We start from the raw sequence: 19496 nt of genomic DNA, 5'->3' as shown, positions 1-19496 counted from the left end.
CCTCATATTTATCTTGTGCTTATTGTATCAGTCATACAGCTGTCTCAACACCAATAGTTGCTTTCTCCCACTTCTTCAGAGGGTGAACCCAGTCTGTCTGACCCAGAGACCTTCTGTCAATTAGTCTGTCACCATGGTAATGCTGGCCTGCCTTTTGGTATCTCTGTAATAAAAGGGAGTTTCCTGATTGCCATGGGTGAAAATAGGCCTTTTCTTCCCAAACTGGAGTGCAGAACACACTCAGGGAACTGAAGGCTGAAAGGCCTTGATGATGTGCTTGGGTGCTGAATGGACTTGGGGGATGGATGAGGGCACCCCTCATGTCTCATCATGATGAGAAGTCATGACATGAGATGTCAAAACTGGCTCATAAGTCATGACTGACTCACCCCAGAATTCCCTCTTGATTGCCGGTACATCAACATTCAGGGACGGAGCACCAGCCACGTCCCTTGCCTTTGGGGATTCACAAAGTCCAAGCCTGATGGTGAAGTCGTCACTCACAGGAGCGATGGGTGGCCCCATTGAGGCCATCGCTGCCATTCAGGAACAGCAGGGAAAGCTCTGGATGACGAAGGATGCCAGGACATGCCCCAGAAAGAGAAGATCAGCGCTAATCCTGACACCTGAGTGCAAAGAAATAGCTGCACCTCAACAAAATAAATTACAAAAAATCCCAAACTAAACCCAGAGAACAGCATCCGCCACCAGCACCGTTTCAGTGGTAGTTCCAAGCGCTGCAGAGCTGCAGCTGACGGCCCTGCTGTCCCTGTCGCAGGAATCCAACTGACAGCAGTTACCAAGGCCCTTTGGGAAGACTGCACTGGGTGTCACCTTCTCTGAAGAGGACCTGCTGCTTCCCTCTGGCTGCCATTAGCAGCAGAGCCCTCTGGTTCCCCACCCCACACTTTGCCCCCTTGGACACAGGAGGGACCGTTTTTCAGCTGCTGCCTTAACAGCTGCCTTTGCTGTGCTCCTTTTCTGTCTCTCTTCCTACCGCATCCGTCAGGATGGGCTTCTTCTCATTCCAGACGGAGCCCAAAGCCTCAGAGTACACTGCCACCCCTACTTACCCACCCTGGGATGTGTTGAAGAAATAACAATTAGCAAATAGGAACTCTACGCACAGTGCGTATCTGGCCAGCCTATAAAGCTGTAACAGCTCATCCTAAAGCTCCGAAGGTATAGACCAGCCATCACTTTGATCCCACATCTACCTCCTGTATGATCTGTCCTGAAGGCCAAATCATCATTACCTTTAGAAAAGGATGGAAGGTGAGGAGAAGTGGGCAGTAAACTACGAATGGTTGGGAAAAAGCAGCCAAGCAAGTGGCAAAGGAAGGAGCCGAGTTGTCCCAAGGCCAGCTCAGCCCAAGGAGCCCTGGCTGGGCGAGGGAGCTGCTGCTTGTCCCCCCCTGCACACTTTACACAATTAAGTTCTACGCTGGTGGTGCCATTTGTGGGGAACTTTCCTGGGCATGTTCTTGACAGCAACATTGGGAGATGACCTTCCAAAGGTGTTTTTGCCTGAAGACCTTCAGGCACTGCCTGAGGACATTCCCTGCTGTGATGGAGGTGCTGTTAGGGAGGCCAGCTCTGTCAGAGAACTGACCCGTCCCTGCCCCTGCCTGTGCTCACAGCGCTGCCACACCACAGCAGTAGGAGAGAGCTGCCAGAGCAATCAGGCCTTCCAACAGCGCAAGGGATCAGAATGGAGAATGTGGAAATGGGAAGAGAGCAGCTCTGAGAAGACCAAGGCTGGTTCTCCCTCCTCTTCTTCCCTCTCCTCTGTCCTGTTCTTTCCCCTCCACCTCTGCACACAGGCATGCCCTGCAGCTCCAGAGAGGGCTTCAAACGGAGGATCTGGAGCAAACAAGTCGCTGGAAGGTTTGTTCTTTCTTTTTTTAAATACACAGAGAGTGCGGGGCCTCATTTACAGAGACTGTGGGACTCACAAAATTTGGAAAGATGCATAATTAGAAGCAGCACAAATGAGAATATTTCTTTGTAGGCAACATTATACAAAGCAAACAAAAAAAAAAAAACAAAGCATAGCAAAACAACCAAAACCCAAACCCCAAACCAAAATGGAGTCTCTCTCTTTCTGATCTCCATCAGCTGTATTTTCTACATGTCTCACATACCCTTCATGGCCTAACTAACTACATGGCCATCTAACTCAGGGCAGCTGAATCTTACTTTAATTGACACATTCAGGCCTGTGGTGCTGTGGGAGGTGCCAGGGCTCTCCAGCACAACTGCACGCAGCTGACATGGACAGCACAGGTCCTGTACAGGAGCCCCGTCCCCATCCAGACCAGCTGTGGGACAGGCATCCCCCAGGGCATCTCAGAGAGAGGCGCTGCCTTTGGGCCACTGACTGAATCCCACCACTGCAGTGACGCAAGGGCTGTCCCTTCTCTTTACGGTAGATGCCGGGCAGGGCATGAATACCAAGCACATCACACCAGGGTCTCCACACGTGTTCCTTCACTCTCACACTCTGCTGGTTCTTCTCTCCTCCAGAGTTTAACCATCCCCTTGATGATACAGTCATGGATCAGGCCAATGATTTTCACCGTGGACCTCAATCACAGGATTTCCACACTCAAGGACATTGTCAACATCATCTCTTCCTTCCTGAGATCAGCTTCCCCTCCAGCACAGGCCCTCAGGGCTGCAGAGACACAACAGACAGCAAAGCCCTCTCCTGCTCAGACTGACTGCTGAGCTCTGTTTCTCTCTGGCCCGTCGGAAAGCAGGGTTTGTTCTCTTTGAGAGAACCTCATTTCTTCTTCACACGACTATCTCCCATCCACTCCAGCATGTCTCTGCTCTGAAGCAAAGCCTTTGAACAACTGAGGTCTTGAGGTCTTGGAAGAAGGTTTTCCCACTGCAATTATGCTCTCAGCCCAAATGTGCCACAGCTGAGGTGCTGCAGCCCAGACATGCCCCTGATGCCCTCAGCCTGGGCAACAGAGAGGAGGAGCTGGAGCTGTGTGTGCAACCTCTTCCTTCCACTTGGAGGGAAGAACAGCTGAGGGGTGTTGGGACAGCTCACATGCCTGGGCTGCTGTGATGGGTGGGCTCAGGAGATCAGGAGGCCAGGAAGGTCAGGAGGGGTTTGCCCTCAGTGTGAAGGATCTGCTGAGATGTGTGGAGCTCCTCTATGGAATGAATGAGTTGGGTGAGCCCCTGTGGGTGAGTGTCAGAGGAGAGACTAATAAGGGTGACATTGTGGTGGGAGACGAAGAACCTATTGAAGTCCCCTTGTAGACTTTAATTGTCCTGGCTTTCAGTGGAGGGGGACCACAGCAGCATGCAAACAGTCCTGGATGTTTCTGGAAGGTCTTGGTCAAGGCACAGCTTGGGACACAACTCTTTATAGCACAGCTGCCAGTGTGGTCTACAATGGTGACACCCATCTGCAACTGTTCCTCTCAAAGAAGGAAGAGCTGGCCATGGATGTGAAAACCAGTGTCAGCCTTGTTTTTCATGACCATGAACTCGTGGGGTCTCACCTGGGAAATAGTGGCGTCTCCCCATGGGGAAGCTCCATAGGAAAAGGAAGCATATGAGAGGTAATGAAGAATTAGAGGAGGAATTGAGAAATAAGGGAGGTTTTAGAAAAGCCAGAGCTCCCCTGGACTTCAAGGGCACAAGGATGTGGAGTTACAGAACAGTTAATGAAGTTGAGGAACAGTTAAGGAAGTAAATGAAAATTATTGACCACCACAGAAGTGCGTCACCAGTGTTGAGTAGAGAGGAAGGATCGCTTCCCACGACCTGCTGGCACCGCTCTCCCTAACGCACCCAGGAGGCTGTCGGCCTGCTTTGCTGCAAGGGCACACTGCTGGCTCTCGGTCAGCTGCTTGTCTATCAGAACACAAAGGTCCTTCTATGCCAAAGTGTTGAGAAGCTCTCAGTCACTCAGCCCCCAACCTGTACTGGTGCAGGGGACTATCTCTCCCTGGGTCCAGGGCTTGCTTTTCCCTTTGCTGAACTTCGTGAGGACCTTCTCTGCCCAGTTTTGGGCATGCCAATGATTTTCGCAGTCTGCCTGAATCAAAGGATGTCAACACAATGGATATTTTCAACTAGTGGAAATGTTGTTTTTTCATGAAAAAAGCAGTGCTAGCCTTGGGTGTTGTGAGCATGAAATAGTGGGGTCTCACCTCCCAAGGAGAAGGAGAATAGAAGAATGCAGATGACAGACCTCAGAGGAGCAGACTTTGGCCTAGTCTTCTGACATTTTTGGGGGGAGCCCATGTGAGCAGCACAGAAGGGCAGCAGAGGGTCTGCAGTACAGTGGTCTGCAAGGACAGTGTCTTTCAAGTACGAGAGTGTGCTCATACCCATAGTCAGGACAACAAGCAGAGCTGTTATAAGAAGAGCTGGGGGAAACCAGACACTCATGGGGAAGCCCCAGAGAAAAAAGGAAGCATGAAGAGGTGGCTGCAAGGATGAAAACAAAGGAGGAATTGAGGAATATGGTTGGTTTTAGAAAAGCCAAAGCTCCCGTAGAGTTGACACTTGCAAGGGATTTGAGAGGCACAACAATGAACAGTTACTCCTTCAGGAACAGCTAAAGAATAAACAAAGATAATGTGTGGTCATGGCTGAATTTGCAGAGAGTAGGTGTAGATAGGTACGAGGTACTCTTGGCCTGCATCTTCACCAGCAAGGTCTCCCGGTTCCATGTGCCTAAGAGGCAGAACCCCATGCGAAATCCAGCAGTGGAGGCAGATCAAGTCAGGGGCTACATAGGTAAGGTCAACCTTTGGTCGTCCATTGGACCAGACAGGATGAATCCAAGGACGTTGAGAGACCAGGCTGATGTCAGAGCAGGGCTGCTCTGATCCGTTTTGGATCACTTTGCGTGGCTGGGCAGCAGCTCTGTGGAAATGGCCCTGCGGCTCCTTGAGTTTTATCACGACAAACAAGAGCCAGCAGCAAAGGCCGCCAACAGCATCTGAGGCTGTATGAGCAGGAGCACAGCCAGGAGAAGTGATTGTCCTGCTCTGCTCAGCACCTTTTACACCACACCCTGCCCAGTGACAGTGAGCCAATGGCCAACAGGAGCCAGCTCACTGGAGGGCCACTAAGGTGGTAGCCCTTCCATTGTCCTTCAAGTGTGTGTGTGATTTCCCTAACAACAGCAGCATATACCACAACAAAAAAACATTAAAGCAACTACATCATTGATCGGCCTAAATATAAATACCTGCCCTGGAGCAGTCTACATCTGTGGTAGCCCCTCTGGGCAATGGCAATGGAATCACAGAATCAGCATCGCAGAACAGTAGGGGTTGGAAGGTTTGAAGAGGTAAGGTCTGTTCAGAGGATGTTTAGACTTCTGTGACACTGACTGTGAAAACATTCATGAGAGGCCTTTACCCTATTTACAGCCACTAACCTGAAGCCCTACCACCACCTCTAAGTGAAGGTAGTAGGGTAGCAAACACCGAGGGAGATGGGCAAGACAAATTGTAGCAGGGCTGAGTAGAGAGGAAGGATCACCTCCACCGACCTGCTGGCAGTGCTCTTCCTAGTGCAGCCCAGAAAGCCTATGGCCACCTTTGCTGCAGAGGTGCAAAGCCTGGAGAAGAGAAGGCTTTGGGGAGACCTAATATCAGCCTTCCCACATCTTCTTGGCTGTCACCATGACAAAGGCTCTTCACTGTTGTGTTTGATGGGAGCATGAGGGCCAATGGCATCAGCTGAAACAAATGAGCAAAACTTTCTCCCTGTCAAGACAGTCAAACACTGGAGAAGATTTCCCAGAGAGCTTGTGTCATCTCCATTCTTGGAGCTTTTCAAGCCCAAAATGAAGGAAGCCCTGAGCAACCTGGTCTGACCCCGTAGCTGACCCTGCTGTGGGCAGGAGGGTGGCCTAGAGATCTCCTCAGCTTCCTTCCAGCATGAACGATTCTGCGTTTCAATCCACCATCTTTCCTTTATGAGGGGAGGGAAATCAGTCAGGTTCCTGGTGACCGTGGAAGTCAACCAGAAAGTGTGGTCAGACGATCAGGGACTTTCTTGTCGCACTCCAGGCATGGTTGCTCAGATGCAGGGCTGCTTGGCAGGTCCCCCCAAACAGCCCTGATCCTTTCCATTGTTTCACCATTTCTTTTTCCCTCTTTTCCCACTCACAGGTTCCTCCCCTTGACCATCCCTGTACCCTCCCATGCAAATAGCCCACCTCTATTTACCCTTTCCTGCATGGTCCTAGTTTGGCTTCCTTTGTACTTTCATTTCATGTTTCCGAGCTTCTCACCATGGGAATGTGTACCTTGGTGAACAATGGCATTGATCAAGTGCCTCCTTTGATTATCTGTAGTGTCCTGCGATTCCTCATGCTGTTATCTTGTCAGAGGCAGCACATGTCAGGGAGAGCCATCTGCAGGCACACATGAACGACTGGCCCAATGGAGCTTCATTCCTGGGGGACCCTGATAAACTCTGGGACTCAGCAAATGGAAAACTCACACAGTTTTACAAGGAGAAGTGGTCAGACCTTTCCTGGGGGCAGGATCACCCCACAGGTGAGGGCATGCTGTGACCTGACTGGCCGAGGACTGACCCCGAGGAGAAGGGCCTGGGCATTACGAGGGATGCAACTTTAGCCAGTGGTACATGCGGACCGTGAACTGGACTAGCTGCACACAGGGCTGCATTAGGGGGCACACGGCCACCCAGACAAGGCATTTATCATCCCCCTTGACCCAGCATTGTTGTGGCCACATCTGGTCTAGTGTGTCTGTGTGTGGGGCTCTCTGTTCTGAAGGAAGGAGGAGGAAGTGGAGAAGCTCCAAAGGACATTGGCCAGGATGGCGTTTGAGGCCTTTGTGGAGAAGCTGAGGGAGCTGGGCTTCTGTACCTTTTGAAGTGGACGCCCGGGGCTCTCTAGCAGTAGCCTGCACCTGCTTGAAGGGTGGCTTCAGAGGCGGTGGAGCTTTTCTTGGTAGTAGGAAGAGAAGGAAACCTCAAGAAACTGCAGCTTGGAAGGTTTGGACTGCATGTGAGGAAAAAGAAATCTCACCCAAAGGGTTGCACTGTGGTGCAAGAGGTCACCCAGAGGGAGTCTTGATCAGCCCATGGCTTTGTGTTTCAAGGAACAGCCGGTGAGAGTGGAGAGACATCAGAAAAGATATGGAAATGCCGGGGCGAGAGCGATGTGGGAAAGCACGACAGGTGCCTGCAGCCTACAAGGAAAGAGGCGCAGGCATGGGACAGTGATGGTCAGCCTGCAGCAGAGATGGTGTAGGGCTCTGGCCAGGCTAAAAAGCCCAACAGCACCAAGGTCTTTGTCCCCTTGGCTATGGCACTTGCCTCTGCCACCAAGGCCTACCAGAAGAAACTTTATTTTGAGGCTCTGGGCTTGGTTTCTGCTTCACGGTTGCATGGGGAAGCTGGGAGGTGTTGCACAGTCTCCCTACCCTTGGCCTTGCTCACCCTCACACCCCACTGCCCCCAGGAAGAGCCCTGAGCCACACCTGAGGGGCAGGATCTGCCTTCCCAGGGCCTGAGGGTCAGGTTTGGCCCTTCTGCTTCATCAAACAAAGCAACAGCTTTACAGCCACCTGCACTGTGCCTTTGCCTTCCTGCAATCACAGCCTCCAGCTATCTCCTCTAACGAGTCCATGGGGAGACTTTGTCAGTAGTGGCCCTCAGTGGGGCCCATTAATGCTTCCAGGTACTTTGAGTTTTGCCTCTGACTTCTTGAACAGTTTTTTCAATCATCTCTCAGTATCTGAGGTTCGTGGACACAGAGCTAAATACGCCACGGGGCTCATTAAAGTACAGAAAGCCCTAACAAGCTATTTCTCTTCCTTCAATTTCCTTCAAGTCTTCAAGACATCTACAGTGAATTGGAGTTTTTTCATAGTGTAGTTAAGAAGGAAGATTTCAAAGAGAACCTAATATTTCTTCTTCTTATTATTATTATTATTTTTAAGGGTTTTTTTTTAATTTACCTTTCAGTTTACAGAAGAGGTGATAGTAGTTTTCTGCAATTGATATTGATCCAGAGGGTCTCCTCAGGAGGTCTGGATGTTTAGGAAAAGCAGTCCCTTGAGGTGACATTGTATGGACATCCTTGCTCCTCACCCCCACAACCCCACCATCTCTGTCATTGGCCAACCGGGATTTACATCAGTTTCCTTCCATCAGACTTCTCCACTGATCTCTGCAGCTGGATGTTACAGCTCCATTGCACCAGCTCCTACCCGATCTCCCTAGAGACCTGGCTGCACCCAGGCACAGAAGGATTTTTCCCCTTTGCAAGCAAAGCAAAGTAAAGAATAATCATGTTTGAGAAACACTAAAACACCCTCTGCAGCCATATGCTAAGTACAAGCTGCCTCTAATGAGGTTGCTTTTCTACAAGGGATAATCTTATGAGAAATAGGTACAAACAGATAGGTATAAAGACTTAGTTCTTCTGAAAACTCTTTCTTAGGGGAACCTGCAAATTTGCATAGAGCTTACAACAAAGCAGCTTCTCTTCAGGCCCTGCATCATCAAACCTGCAGCTAGCGTATGCGATAGTGAGTGAAGAAATAGAGGATAAGCGGGTGAAGCGTATCCAGGGGAAGAAGGCCTTATTGTGGCTTGGCACACAGGTTGTCCTCAGGGTGGTGCGTGTAATGTAGGCATAAACCACAGTAGTCAGGGTGAATGAGCTCAACAACACAGCAGAGGAGAGAGCAACACTCCTGTTCCATAGTAGCCAGTGCCCACGCAGGCTGCTCTCAGCCAAGGATGATGCCGCAGGAGAAGGAGTCACTACTTTGGGCACAGAGGGTCTAATGGCATACGAGATGGTGGGGCTGAGCACAAGTAGAGTTATCATTCCCCAGCAGCTAAAGATGAGGATGGAGCACAACCAGGAGTTCATAAGGACAGCGCAGTATGAGGGGTTACAAATGACCCTGCAGCAATTGAAACGCATCACAATACAAAGGTTAAACTCATCTGTGCCCAGGAAGTCAGAGCAGAAGGTCTAGGACTTGTAAGCAGCCCCAGAAGCACCTTAACCTCCAACATGGGACTGCCAAACACGTTAGGGGTGATGACCAAAGTGAACCAACTATCCAAGAAGGACAAGGTGCTGAGGATGGGATACGTGGGGGCGTTATTGGTGGTGGAGCCAAATGATGGCAATGGTGACTGCATTCCCCATGACAGTGAGCAGATCAACCACCAGCAGCAGTGTGAAAAGGAGGATTTTCAACGCTTGAATGACTGAGATGGTCTTTAGGAGAGATATAGTAGAACTGTGAGGATCCATTTTGGTACCCGGTCCGTTGAAGGTGTGACAAGAGCAACTAATATCATGCTTGGGGAAATTCATCTTGTTACATTTGTCGACCTTCCTTCCCTTTTGTCAGGCTTCCTCTTCCTTCTTGAAATGGGAGACCAGAATTGTGCTCTGTAGGGATTCTGCTTTTCTCTGTGACTTCACCCAATGACATGAAAAGTACTGATCCAACCCACTTCTCTTCAGAAAAAGAAAATGCCTCTCCTGCCTGGCTGGTTTGCATGGGTATTCTGGACTGCCAGCTGGGAACTGATATTTCTGGCAAAAGCTGTGTGAATGATGTTCCATTTCTAACGGGATGTAGCTGGGCATCAAGCCCGTGCCGGTGTGCAACCAGAGCACTTAGGTCATTAATCCCCTGGCTGGTCCAGGCACTCTCCCATGCACATCCACGAGAGGAGAGACTGGTCTGAGGCAGTGGATTGACTTGAAACCAAGGGATTGAGCTCAGTCAACCCCCTTCAAAATTAACCACCTCCAAGATTAGCCAAAATGAGTCACCTTCAAAATTAACTGGTGGACTTGGCAGTGTTAGGTTAAGAGTTGGACTTGACGATCTTAAGGGCCTTTTCCAGCCTAAAGGATTCTATGATTTTATGATCATTTTGGAAGCATCTCTTCTACAGACGCACAGAGCCATTGCAATGGTCTCCTTCCAGTTTCCCTTTAAGCCTTCTCTTGACTAGGATGCCTACAGCACCATAATCTGTATGTTACTTGTAATACTGAAATTAAGGCACTCAGTTAAGTTCCTGAGTTTGTAGTCACGGAAAACTCCTCTTGAGTCTAAAGGAAAACAGAATCAGCAACAAAGCTGTTTGGCAACAAAACAGGAAAAGAGAGCAAAGGGGACAAAGGCACTGTGTAAGTGTAAACAGGTTTCCAGTCGGCAGGCTGCTCTGATGGAGCCCTGCACGAGCCTGTGCCCGGTTCTCATTAGAGCCTCTTCCCAACTGCCCTCTGTGCGGGTGCATTCTCCCATGGGAATGCAGTGAGCTTCAAGCTGGAACCATGGGTGAGTAGGTGGTCAGTGGCCAGCCCAGCCCACAGCACAACAGTAGGCTACGGGGTCTGTGTTCAGCAACGGGAGCAGGGCTGCAAACACCCTGCACTCCCATGCCTGGGTACCTGCCATGGGGAGACCATGAGGATCACGGCCCAGGCGCTGGAGAGAATTAGTGCCTAAGGCAGACCTGGGTCTCCTCCTAGAGAGACTGATGGGCTGGAGGAGGCTGACTGGCTCCCTCCCGCCCACTGGCAGCACAAGACTCACGGGGTCCTGCTGACCGTAGGCCTCGATGCTGCAAGAGCCGAGGAACTCATGGAGGAACAGTGTGGGGCAACTGGGCAAAACAGGCTCTAAGTCCTTGTCCGGCCTGGCTCTCCAGACTGTACCCGCACAGGCTGATCAGGATATACTTCTTCAGCTGCTGCCGCCATTGGGTGGGCACCAGTGAGAACCCACAGCTTCCTTCAGTCAGGGAAGCAGTCTCTGGAAGCAAGCGGTGCTGTAGAGGAAAAAGGTGGCTGAGGTTTCTGGGAGTCCCTCTCCGAACCCAAGTGTGAAAGGAAGAACGCTGTTGTTTTTGACAGAAGAGTTCACCTGGAGTCAAAGTGTGGCTCAGATCTTAAGTAGAGCCAAGGGTAAGTGTGAAATGGAAGAGGATGATTTTTAAGGACCATTCCAACCACAGCCATTCTGGGATTCTGGAATTCGAGGATTAAAATAAACCACTCCTCAACTGTGTGCCAAGTACAGTCTGCCACCAATGAGGTTCACCTTCCACAAGGCAGAACCATGCAAGAAATCTTTTACACAGAAAGCAAACTAAAAAGTAACCACAATTAAAGAGTTGGCTACAGCCAGAATTAGACACATTACTGGAATATAGACAAGCTTTTGACTCCCTGAAGCTCAAAGCATCTTCTGGAATATTTGAGATGTGTCTAAGTGATCAAAGAGGAAGGGCAGGGCAAATCTAGAGAGCAATCGCATGTGCTTCTGTTCAGATGTGCTGCTGGAAAGGTGACTCCAGACATGGTCTATTTATTAAAGAGGTGTGGAAATATGTGAAAGATGAGGGAGATTAAAGGCACAGCCTGATCGAGAGAGTACTGACGATGCAAACAGAGTGGAAGGTCAATAGCTCTCCTCTTCCTATTAATGCACACCCTGAAAACTCCATATTTTGATCTCATGGGAAAACACTGACATGATATTTAAATTATTTCAGTTATTTTGTGTTAGTTGATGAGTTGTGCTCATACACGTGCCAAAATGTCTCAGTTCTTTAGGCAGAGCTCTGCAGTCCGACCATCAGTGCCCAGCGGTATCTCCAGAGGACGCAGTGTCTCTGAAGCACATGCCGGGGACTGGCCGCTGTCACAGAGGACCTGCTGGAGAGCAGAGCCCCTCGGAAGCTGCAGCTGCAGCCTGGGCAGAGGGTCCCAGGGCACCCACATTGGCACCATGCGCCCGTGTCCCTCTAACTGCATCCCACCCCAATTTTATCATCTCTTGCCTTTGCAAACAAATGCATTACAAAAAAATCCCCCAGACATCAGTATATTAAAACAAGAGAAATCAAGCAAGGAGGATAACACCAACAAAATGTTTGAAGCTTCAAGTTGCAAGAGGACAAGCACAAACCAAGGCTGGGTGGAGAATGGATCGAGAGCAGCCCAGAAAAGAACACGTTGCCCAGAGGAGTTTTGGAGGCTCCATCCCTGGAGGTGTTCAAGACCAGGTTGGATGGGGCTTTGAGCAAATGAAGCATGACACCTACAAACGCCCATTTCTCATGGAGGGTGCTGCTGAGAGCACCACCGGTTATTATTTGGTCACTGTCCGGCCAGAACTGAGCCATCTCCTTCCCGCTAACGCTACCAGGGGTGAAGGCGGTCAAGAAGAGAAGAGAGAGAATCCCAAAGCTCAAAAAGCTGCTGTGAAAACGAGGAATTTTTTACTCCTGGTATCCCAGGGGTGACTGTGGAAGAAAAGTGTTATAGAAACTTTTGTCCTGTGTCTCTGGGTTCATCTCCATGTCTCCCCAGGGGTTCCACCCCAGAATCATAGAATCATAGGATTGGAAGGGACCTCTGGAGATCGTCTAGTCCAACTCCCCTGCCAGAGCAGGGTCACCCAGAGCAGGGTCATCCAGAGCAGGTTGCACAGGAACGCGTCCAGGCAGGTTTGGAAGATCTCCAGAAATGGAGACTCCACCACCTCTCTGGGCAGCGTGTCCCAGTGCTCTGCCACCCTCAAAGTCAAGAAGTTCCTCCTCGTGTTTAGGGGAACTTCCTATGCTCAATTTATGCCCATTACCTCTTGTCCTGCCGCTGGGCACCACTGAAAAGAGCCTGGCCCCATCCTCCTGACACCCACCAAGTATTTGTAAGTGTTGATAAGGTCCCCCATCAGCCATCTTTTTTCCAGACTGAAAAGACCAAAATCCCTCAGCCTTTCTTCATAAGAGAGGTGTTCCAGTCCCCTCAGCATCTTGGTAGCCCTTTGCTGTCCCCTCTCCAGCAGTTCCCTGTCCTTCTTGAACCGGGGAGCCCAGAACTGGACACAGTGCTCCAGGTGCAGCCTCACCAAGGCAGAGTAGAGGGGAAGGATGACCTCCCTCCACCTTCTGGCCACACTCCTCTTGATGCATCCCAGGGTGGCATTGGCCTTCTTGGCCACCAGGGCACATTGCTGGCTCATGGTCATCCTGTTGTCCACCAGGACTCCCAGGTCTCTTTCCACAGAGCTGCTCTCCAGCAGGTCAGCCCCCAACCTGTCCTGGTGCATGGGGTTATTCCTCCCCAGGTGCAGCACCCTACACTTGCCCTGGTTGAATTTCATAAGGTTCCTCTTTGCCCAGATCTCCAGCCTGTCCAGGTCTCTCTGGATGGCGGCACAGCCTTCCGGTGTGTCAGCCACCCCCACCAGCTTTGTGTCATCAGCAAACTTGCTGAGGGTGCACTCTATCCCCTCATCCAGGTCATTGATGAAGATATTGAAGAGGACTGGGCCCAGTACTGACCCCTGGGGAACACCACTCGTCACTGACCTCCAACTAGACCCTGTGCCCCTAATCACGACCCTCTGAGCTCTGTCTTTCAACCAGTTATCTATCCACCTTTCTGTCCATTCATCTAACCCACTCTTCTTAAGCTTCTCTATGAGGATGCTGTAGGAAACCATGTCGAATGCCTTGCAGAAGTCAAGGTAGACCACATCTGCCGCCCTCCCCTCATCTATCCATCCAGTCATGCCATCATAGTGGGCTATCAGATTAGTCAGATATGATCTCCCCTTGGTGAATCCATGTTGAGTACTTCTGATAGCTGTCCTGGAGGTTTGGCAGCTCCGCCTGAAAACGGCTGCCAATCTTGAGGCACCTGAAATTGTAAGGAAGAGGAGGTGAGGAAGGCAAGTTGGGAACAGATACAGCATGATCAGGAGACACCTAGGAAGAAGAGAAATGTGAGGAGCTGCACTAAATAAGTTACGTCTTTCCCAGCAAAGCATGACTAGCTCTCCTCTAACAACTTCCACAGTCCCTTCCCAGCACCACCAGCATCACCGTGCTGCCCCAAGAGTTCTTTTGTGCCCCATTGGGCAAGAAAGTTTGTCCTTCTCTCAAAACCTGACCAAACTGGCGAGGATCACTCCCAGAGCAGCAGCGAGCTGCAAGAGCTGCGCTACTAAGCAAAAAGTGCATCGGAACGTTGTGTAGAACATGGGAGGCCGGCAACGCTCTTTATGACATAAGCACAGACAGTGCTTCGTTGGGCATTTTGTTGCGTTTCTGGCCAAAACGGGGGTATCCTCTGGCCAAAAGAAACCCACTGTTGACCTCAGCAGAATTGGCCAAATGAGAGGGAGAAAGTCAATGCCAACTGCGAGGGGCCTGCACAGCCCAGTTGCTGCACCAGCCTCCCACTTACTCCCCATCTGTGGTTCCCTCATCCCCATTTTTCCCAGCATTTGCTCTTATTCTGACTGCTGGGCCGCAACTCATGGCTGAATGCAGATTTTAGTGCTATCCTTCATCAGACAAAACCCAAAGTCCCCGGCCGTTCTGCCTGAAATACAGAAAAAAAAATGCTCAAGATGAAAATCATTCTGCTGAGACTATCCTTTAGCCTTCCTTGCCATCCTCATTCTCGTACACTACTAACTATTCCCTTGGGATTTCCAGGCTCCCCAAAATCCCCTGGAGTTAAGAGAATTTCTTCACGCACGAGAAATTCCCCATCCCAAGGGCTACCGGTCCCCTGGGCCCGACGCACGAGGCAGTAGCAACCCCTCAGGACAGGGCCCGACCTGTGGGAAAGCACAACATCAATGAACCCCAAACTTGGGAGATATTTAGTCCCCAAAGCAGCTGCAGCACATTGCTCAGTGAGGCGAGCTGCCACGACTGCCCTCAATGAAAATCTTTTGGGTGTGAGCTCCAGAGACCCATCTCTAACAGCGAGAAGTTCATTTGGGTGGACTCTTGGTCTCCCTTCCCTCCCACTGGCAACGAGACACCAATTATTTCCACTTGAGCGAGTGGTTCCCATTCTGCAGTTTTGGATTATTGCTGACCTGTGCACGAGCCCTGATACCCATCATCGAATTTAAAGTTAACCACGGCTCAGTAGGTAATCAAGCTTTACGTACTGTCTCTGTCACTAAGGATGGTTGTGGATAGTTGCTCAGTAGCTGTTAAGGAGAGAATCAAGGGGAATTGTTCAAAGGAACATCTGCAGCCTCATTATTTGTTATACCTGGCACACTAACAACTTCAATGAACATCTAATCAAGATGTTTCTACAAACAATGCCAACTTGGCAGTGAAAAATAAAGTCCAGGTGTCCTTTGGGGATTCACAACCGCTGCAGAGCCGGAGGCGGATGGCCCTGCTGTCCCTGTCGCAGGAATCCAACTGACAGCAGTTACCAAGGCCCTTTGGGAAGACTGCACTGGGTGTCACCTTCTCTGAAGAGGACCTGCTGCTTCCCTCTGGCTGCCATTAGCAGCAGAGCCCTCTGGTTCTCCAGCCCACGCTTTGCCCCCTTGGACGCAGGAGGGACCGGCTTTCAGCTGCTGCCTTAACAGCTGCCTTTGCTGTGCTCCTTTTCTGTCTCTCTTCCTACCGCATCCATCAGGATGGGCTTCTTCTCATTCCAGACGGAGCCCAAAGCCTCAGAGTACACTGCCATCCCTACTTACCCACCCTAGAATAAGGTAAAGAAATAACAATTAGCAAATAGGAACTCTACACACAGTGCGTATCTGGCCAGCCTATAAAGGTGTAACAGCTCATCCTAAAGCTCTGAAGGTATAGACCAGCCGAAACATTGATCCCATATCTACCTCCTGTATGATCTGTCCTGAAGGTCAAATCATCATTAACTTCGGAAGAGGGTGGAAGGTGAGGAGAAGTGGGCAGTAAACGATGAATGGTTGGGAAAAAGCAGCCAAGCAAGTGGCAAAGGAAGGAGCAGAGTTGTCCCAAGGCCAGCTCAGCCCAAGGAGCTTTGGCTGGCCCGCTCTTGAGGATGACAAGCCCTGGCCAGGTGAGCTCACAAGCAGTGGGTGGGTGCCGCATCACTGCCCCTTTGTGACAGGGGCCACCCCCAGACACACGGGGACGCACTGTGGCCCCTCAGCCACCACAGCCGGGGCACCTCCTGCAGCCACCAGCCGGCAGCTGTTGGGCTGCCCCAGGCACTGCTGGCCAAGGGCTGCTCATCTGCCCACAGAGCTCCCGCCTCTGCCTGGAGCCGCACCAGCCCCAGGAATAAAAACCTGCCCAGGGCTGTCAGCGAGCCCCTTCACAGCTTTGGCTGGCACAGTCGGGGGGCTGAGGACTTCTTTTCCACTCTTCCCAGGTACAGGACTGCGTCTGTGAGACTCCTGCAGCAAAGCACCTGGTGTCTGACAGGTTCATTTCCAATGAATTTAATCTACCCCCAAGATACAGCCACAGGCTGACTCTGAACTAGTGCTACCAAAGAACCACGTTGAGCAACTGCACTGGGTGCACCTTGGGTGGCTGCCAGGCCCCCACCCAGCTGCTCTCCCACCCTGCAGCTCCAAAAAACATTTGTGGGCGGCTTTTTAGCATCTGGTTTAACCCCACAACCTGCCTGGAGGGCAATGAGTGTTGCCTCTGCCCCAAGAAGGCAGCTGGTTGCTATTCCTGCCCTCCTTGAGCTCACCAGTTGGGCCCCTGCACCTCCTGCGTCCTCCAGTTTTCCCCACTCTTGCTCGGGGCACTGAGTTCCTCCTGCTCAGCTCAGGGTAGGGAGTTTTCCTCCTGCTCCACTTGGGGAGGCTTTCTTCTTTATATCCTTCCCTTGGAGCATCCAGTGTGGCCTCAGCCTTGCTTGGGTGGCTTCTTTTCATCGTGTCCCCCTCAGGACAGCTGGTTTTTCCCCTCTCTTGCCTGGGGAGGCTCCTTTTGCCCCCGCCCTACACCAGGTGCCTGGATTTACTCCTGCCCTGCTCAAGGTGGCTCTTTGTGCCTCTGCTGAAATCGGGGTGACTCGCTTTGCTCCTGCCCCACTTGGGGCATTTAATTTTTTCCCTCTCCGGCTCAGGGCATCTCCTTCTGCCCCTGCCCCCGCCCCGCTCGCAGGGGCCATTAATGTCCCGGCCACAGCAGGACCACTGGGGCTCCAGCGCCATTTCATGAAGAAGCTCCAGCTTCATGATGAAGAGGGTGTTCCCAACCACAGTCATGGGGCAGGTCATGAGAGAGAAGAGGACGAGAATTTTTCTGAAGGTTGAGAACATCTCTTACTAAAGGCATTTGCTTCTCTGTTAGGTGCTTAAAAATATCGTGAAGGACGTTCAGAGAGGTGAAACATGGAGGGTGTGTGCCTCTCACTGCATTCCTACTCCCTAGACGTGCTCTGTGCTCTGTGAGAGGTGAGAAGTGCCATCTCGTAGAGGGCAATGCCGCTCACGCCTGCAGAACCCTTTCGGATTGCACAGGGGAGATGCTCCACAGAGGTGCTTCTGTCACACCGTGTAATCAAAGGGACAGGCCATGAAGAGAGGGGAGGGTGAGGTAGCACACAGGCTGTTCCTGGAGACACACCCAGCACTGTCAGGGCGCTGGCAGGGCTGTTCAGAGACACGAGTCCTTCCCTGGCACGGGCAGAGGCCCTGCAGCAGACTCCATGGCCTCCTGTTGCCACTCCCAGAGGCCGGCAGCACCTCAGCCCCGCGCTGTGTCTCCCTGCTCGGCACCTCTCTGAGATGCCCCACGGCGTGAGGAATGGACACAGGGACCTGGGGTCAAGGAAGCCCATCCCAGTGCTGCATTCAGGGGGTTTCCCAGGGGACGTTACTCTCCGATGAAGGGACATGGCCTGTCCCACAGCACTTTCGGGCATTTCTAAGAACAGCTGCTGGTGTTTGTGCTCTCTCGGGTTCATGTCCCCACATGCACACGGTGTGCATGCCGAAATCTCCTCTGAACCATGCAAACAGGGACTTCTGACCTCGTTATTCGGTGTCTCTCCACAGGCAGACAAACATCCTCTCTGGGTTTGCGTAGGCGTCCAGTTCTGCAAATGGTGGTTTCAGGTGTCTGTTCTGTGACGATTGCCCTGGGACAGCTTCCCCGGGGTGTCCAGCAAACAAAGGCACAGACCAGACCCCGCTCTGCTGGTCCTTCAGTTCTGTCCCTGGAGGTGTGGCTGTGCAAGGACACTGTTGTGTGTGCCCTCACCCTGCACACGCACACTCTTTACCTCTTTACTGGGCATCCCTCACCAGGGCACGTTTGAAGGAACGCTCTTGACAGCAACTGTGGAAGAAGACCTGATCCTTCCTGCGCTGCCCTGAGCAGATCCCCTTTCATGGTGGAAACTCTGTTATGCAGACGAGCTTTTTCTCAGAGGTGCCCATTGCTTCTCCCTGCCTGTGATCACAGAGCTGCTACACAGCAGCACCATGACCAAGCTGCCAGAGCACTCAGGCCTTAGATCAACACAGGGGCTCAGAAGGCGAGTGTGGAAGTGAAAATAGAGCAGCCCCGGAAAGAACAAGTGCTGGTGCTCTGCAAGTACTGGGATTCTTTCTCCTCCTCCTCGGCGCTCAGGCTCTACCCCTGCAGCTCCAGAAAAGGCCTGAGAAGAAGGATTTTGGGCATGACTCTGTGAGTCTCAGAAATTTGGATAGATAGGTAGTAAAAAAAAAAAATCTCAAATAATGACATTTATTTGAGGACAAAAGTATATAATTTAAAAAAAAAAAAAAGGCAAGAAAAAGCCAAAACCCTCAACCAAACCTAACACACAGTTACCTAACCCCTAACCAAACCTACAGAAGACAGGCTTGGCGTATAATGAATTACGTTATGAGTGATTTGCAGGAGACAGTTTATTGCTGCAGAAAATAACCTGGTCATTAATTTCCAGAGGGCATCCTTGAGCTCCTGGTTCCTCATGCTGTAGATGAGGGGGTTCACGGCTGGAGGCACCACGGAGTACAGCACAGCCACCACCAGATCCAGGGATGGGGAGGAGATGGAGGGGGGCTTCAGGTAGGCAAACATGGCAGTGCTGACAAACAGGGAGACCACGGCCAGGTGAGGGAGGCACGTGGAGAAGGCTTTGTGCCGTCCCTGCTCAGAGGGGATCCTCAGCACGGCCTTGAAGATCTGCACATAGGACAGCACGATGAAAACAAAACAACCGAAGCCTAAACAGACACTAACCACAAGAAGCCCAGCTTTCCTGAGGTAGGAGTGTGAGCAGGAGAGCTTGAGGATCTGGGGGATTTCACAGAAGAACTGGTCCAGGGCATTGCCCTGGCAGAGGGGCAGGGAAAATGTATTGGCCGTGTGCAGGAGAGCATAGAGAAACCCACTGCCCCAGGCAGCTGCTGCCATGTGGACACAAGCTCTGCTGCCCAGGAGGGTCCCGTAGTGCAGGGGTTTGCAGATGGCAACGTAGCGGTCATAGGCCATAATGGTGAGAAGATAAAACTCTGCTGCAGCACTGAATAAGAAAGAAAAAACCTGTGCAGCACATCCCCAGTAGGAAATGGCCCTGGTACCCAAGAGGGAATTGGCCATGGATTTGGGAAGAGTAGCAGAGATGGAGCCCAGGTCAAGAACAGAGAGGTTGAGGAGGAAGAAGTACATGGGGGTGTGGAGGCGGTGGTCACAGGCGATGG

General features: G+C 51.4%; 1 protein-coding gene across 1 annotated transcript; it reads right to left on the bottom strand.

Annotated features, from left to right (window-relative positions):
- Window positions 1-10641: 10641 nt before the first annotated feature.
- LOC141737321 (olfactory receptor 14J1-like) lies at window positions 10642-19287 on the bottom strand. The gene is made up of 3 exons (XM_074572002.1): window positions 18719-19287; window positions 12109-12205; window positions 10642-10830 (listed from the first exon to the last, which is right to left on the bottom strand). The coding sequence occupies exons 1-3, from the start codon at window positions 19285-19287 to the stop codon at window positions 10642-10644; spliced, it is 855 nt and encodes a 284-aa protein (XP_074428103.1).
- Between the last annotated feature and the right edge of the window lie 209 nt (window positions 19288-19496).

Source organism: Larus michahellis, unplaced genomic scaffold (assembly GCF_964199755.1).
Source record: "Larus michahellis unplaced genomic scaffold, bLarMic1.1 SCAFFOLD_34, whole genome shotgun sequence".
NCBI lineage: Eukaryota > Metazoa > Chordata > Aves > Charadriiformes > Laridae > Larus > Larus michahellis.
This window is presented reverse-complemented; position numbering and strand designations above follow the sequence as displayed.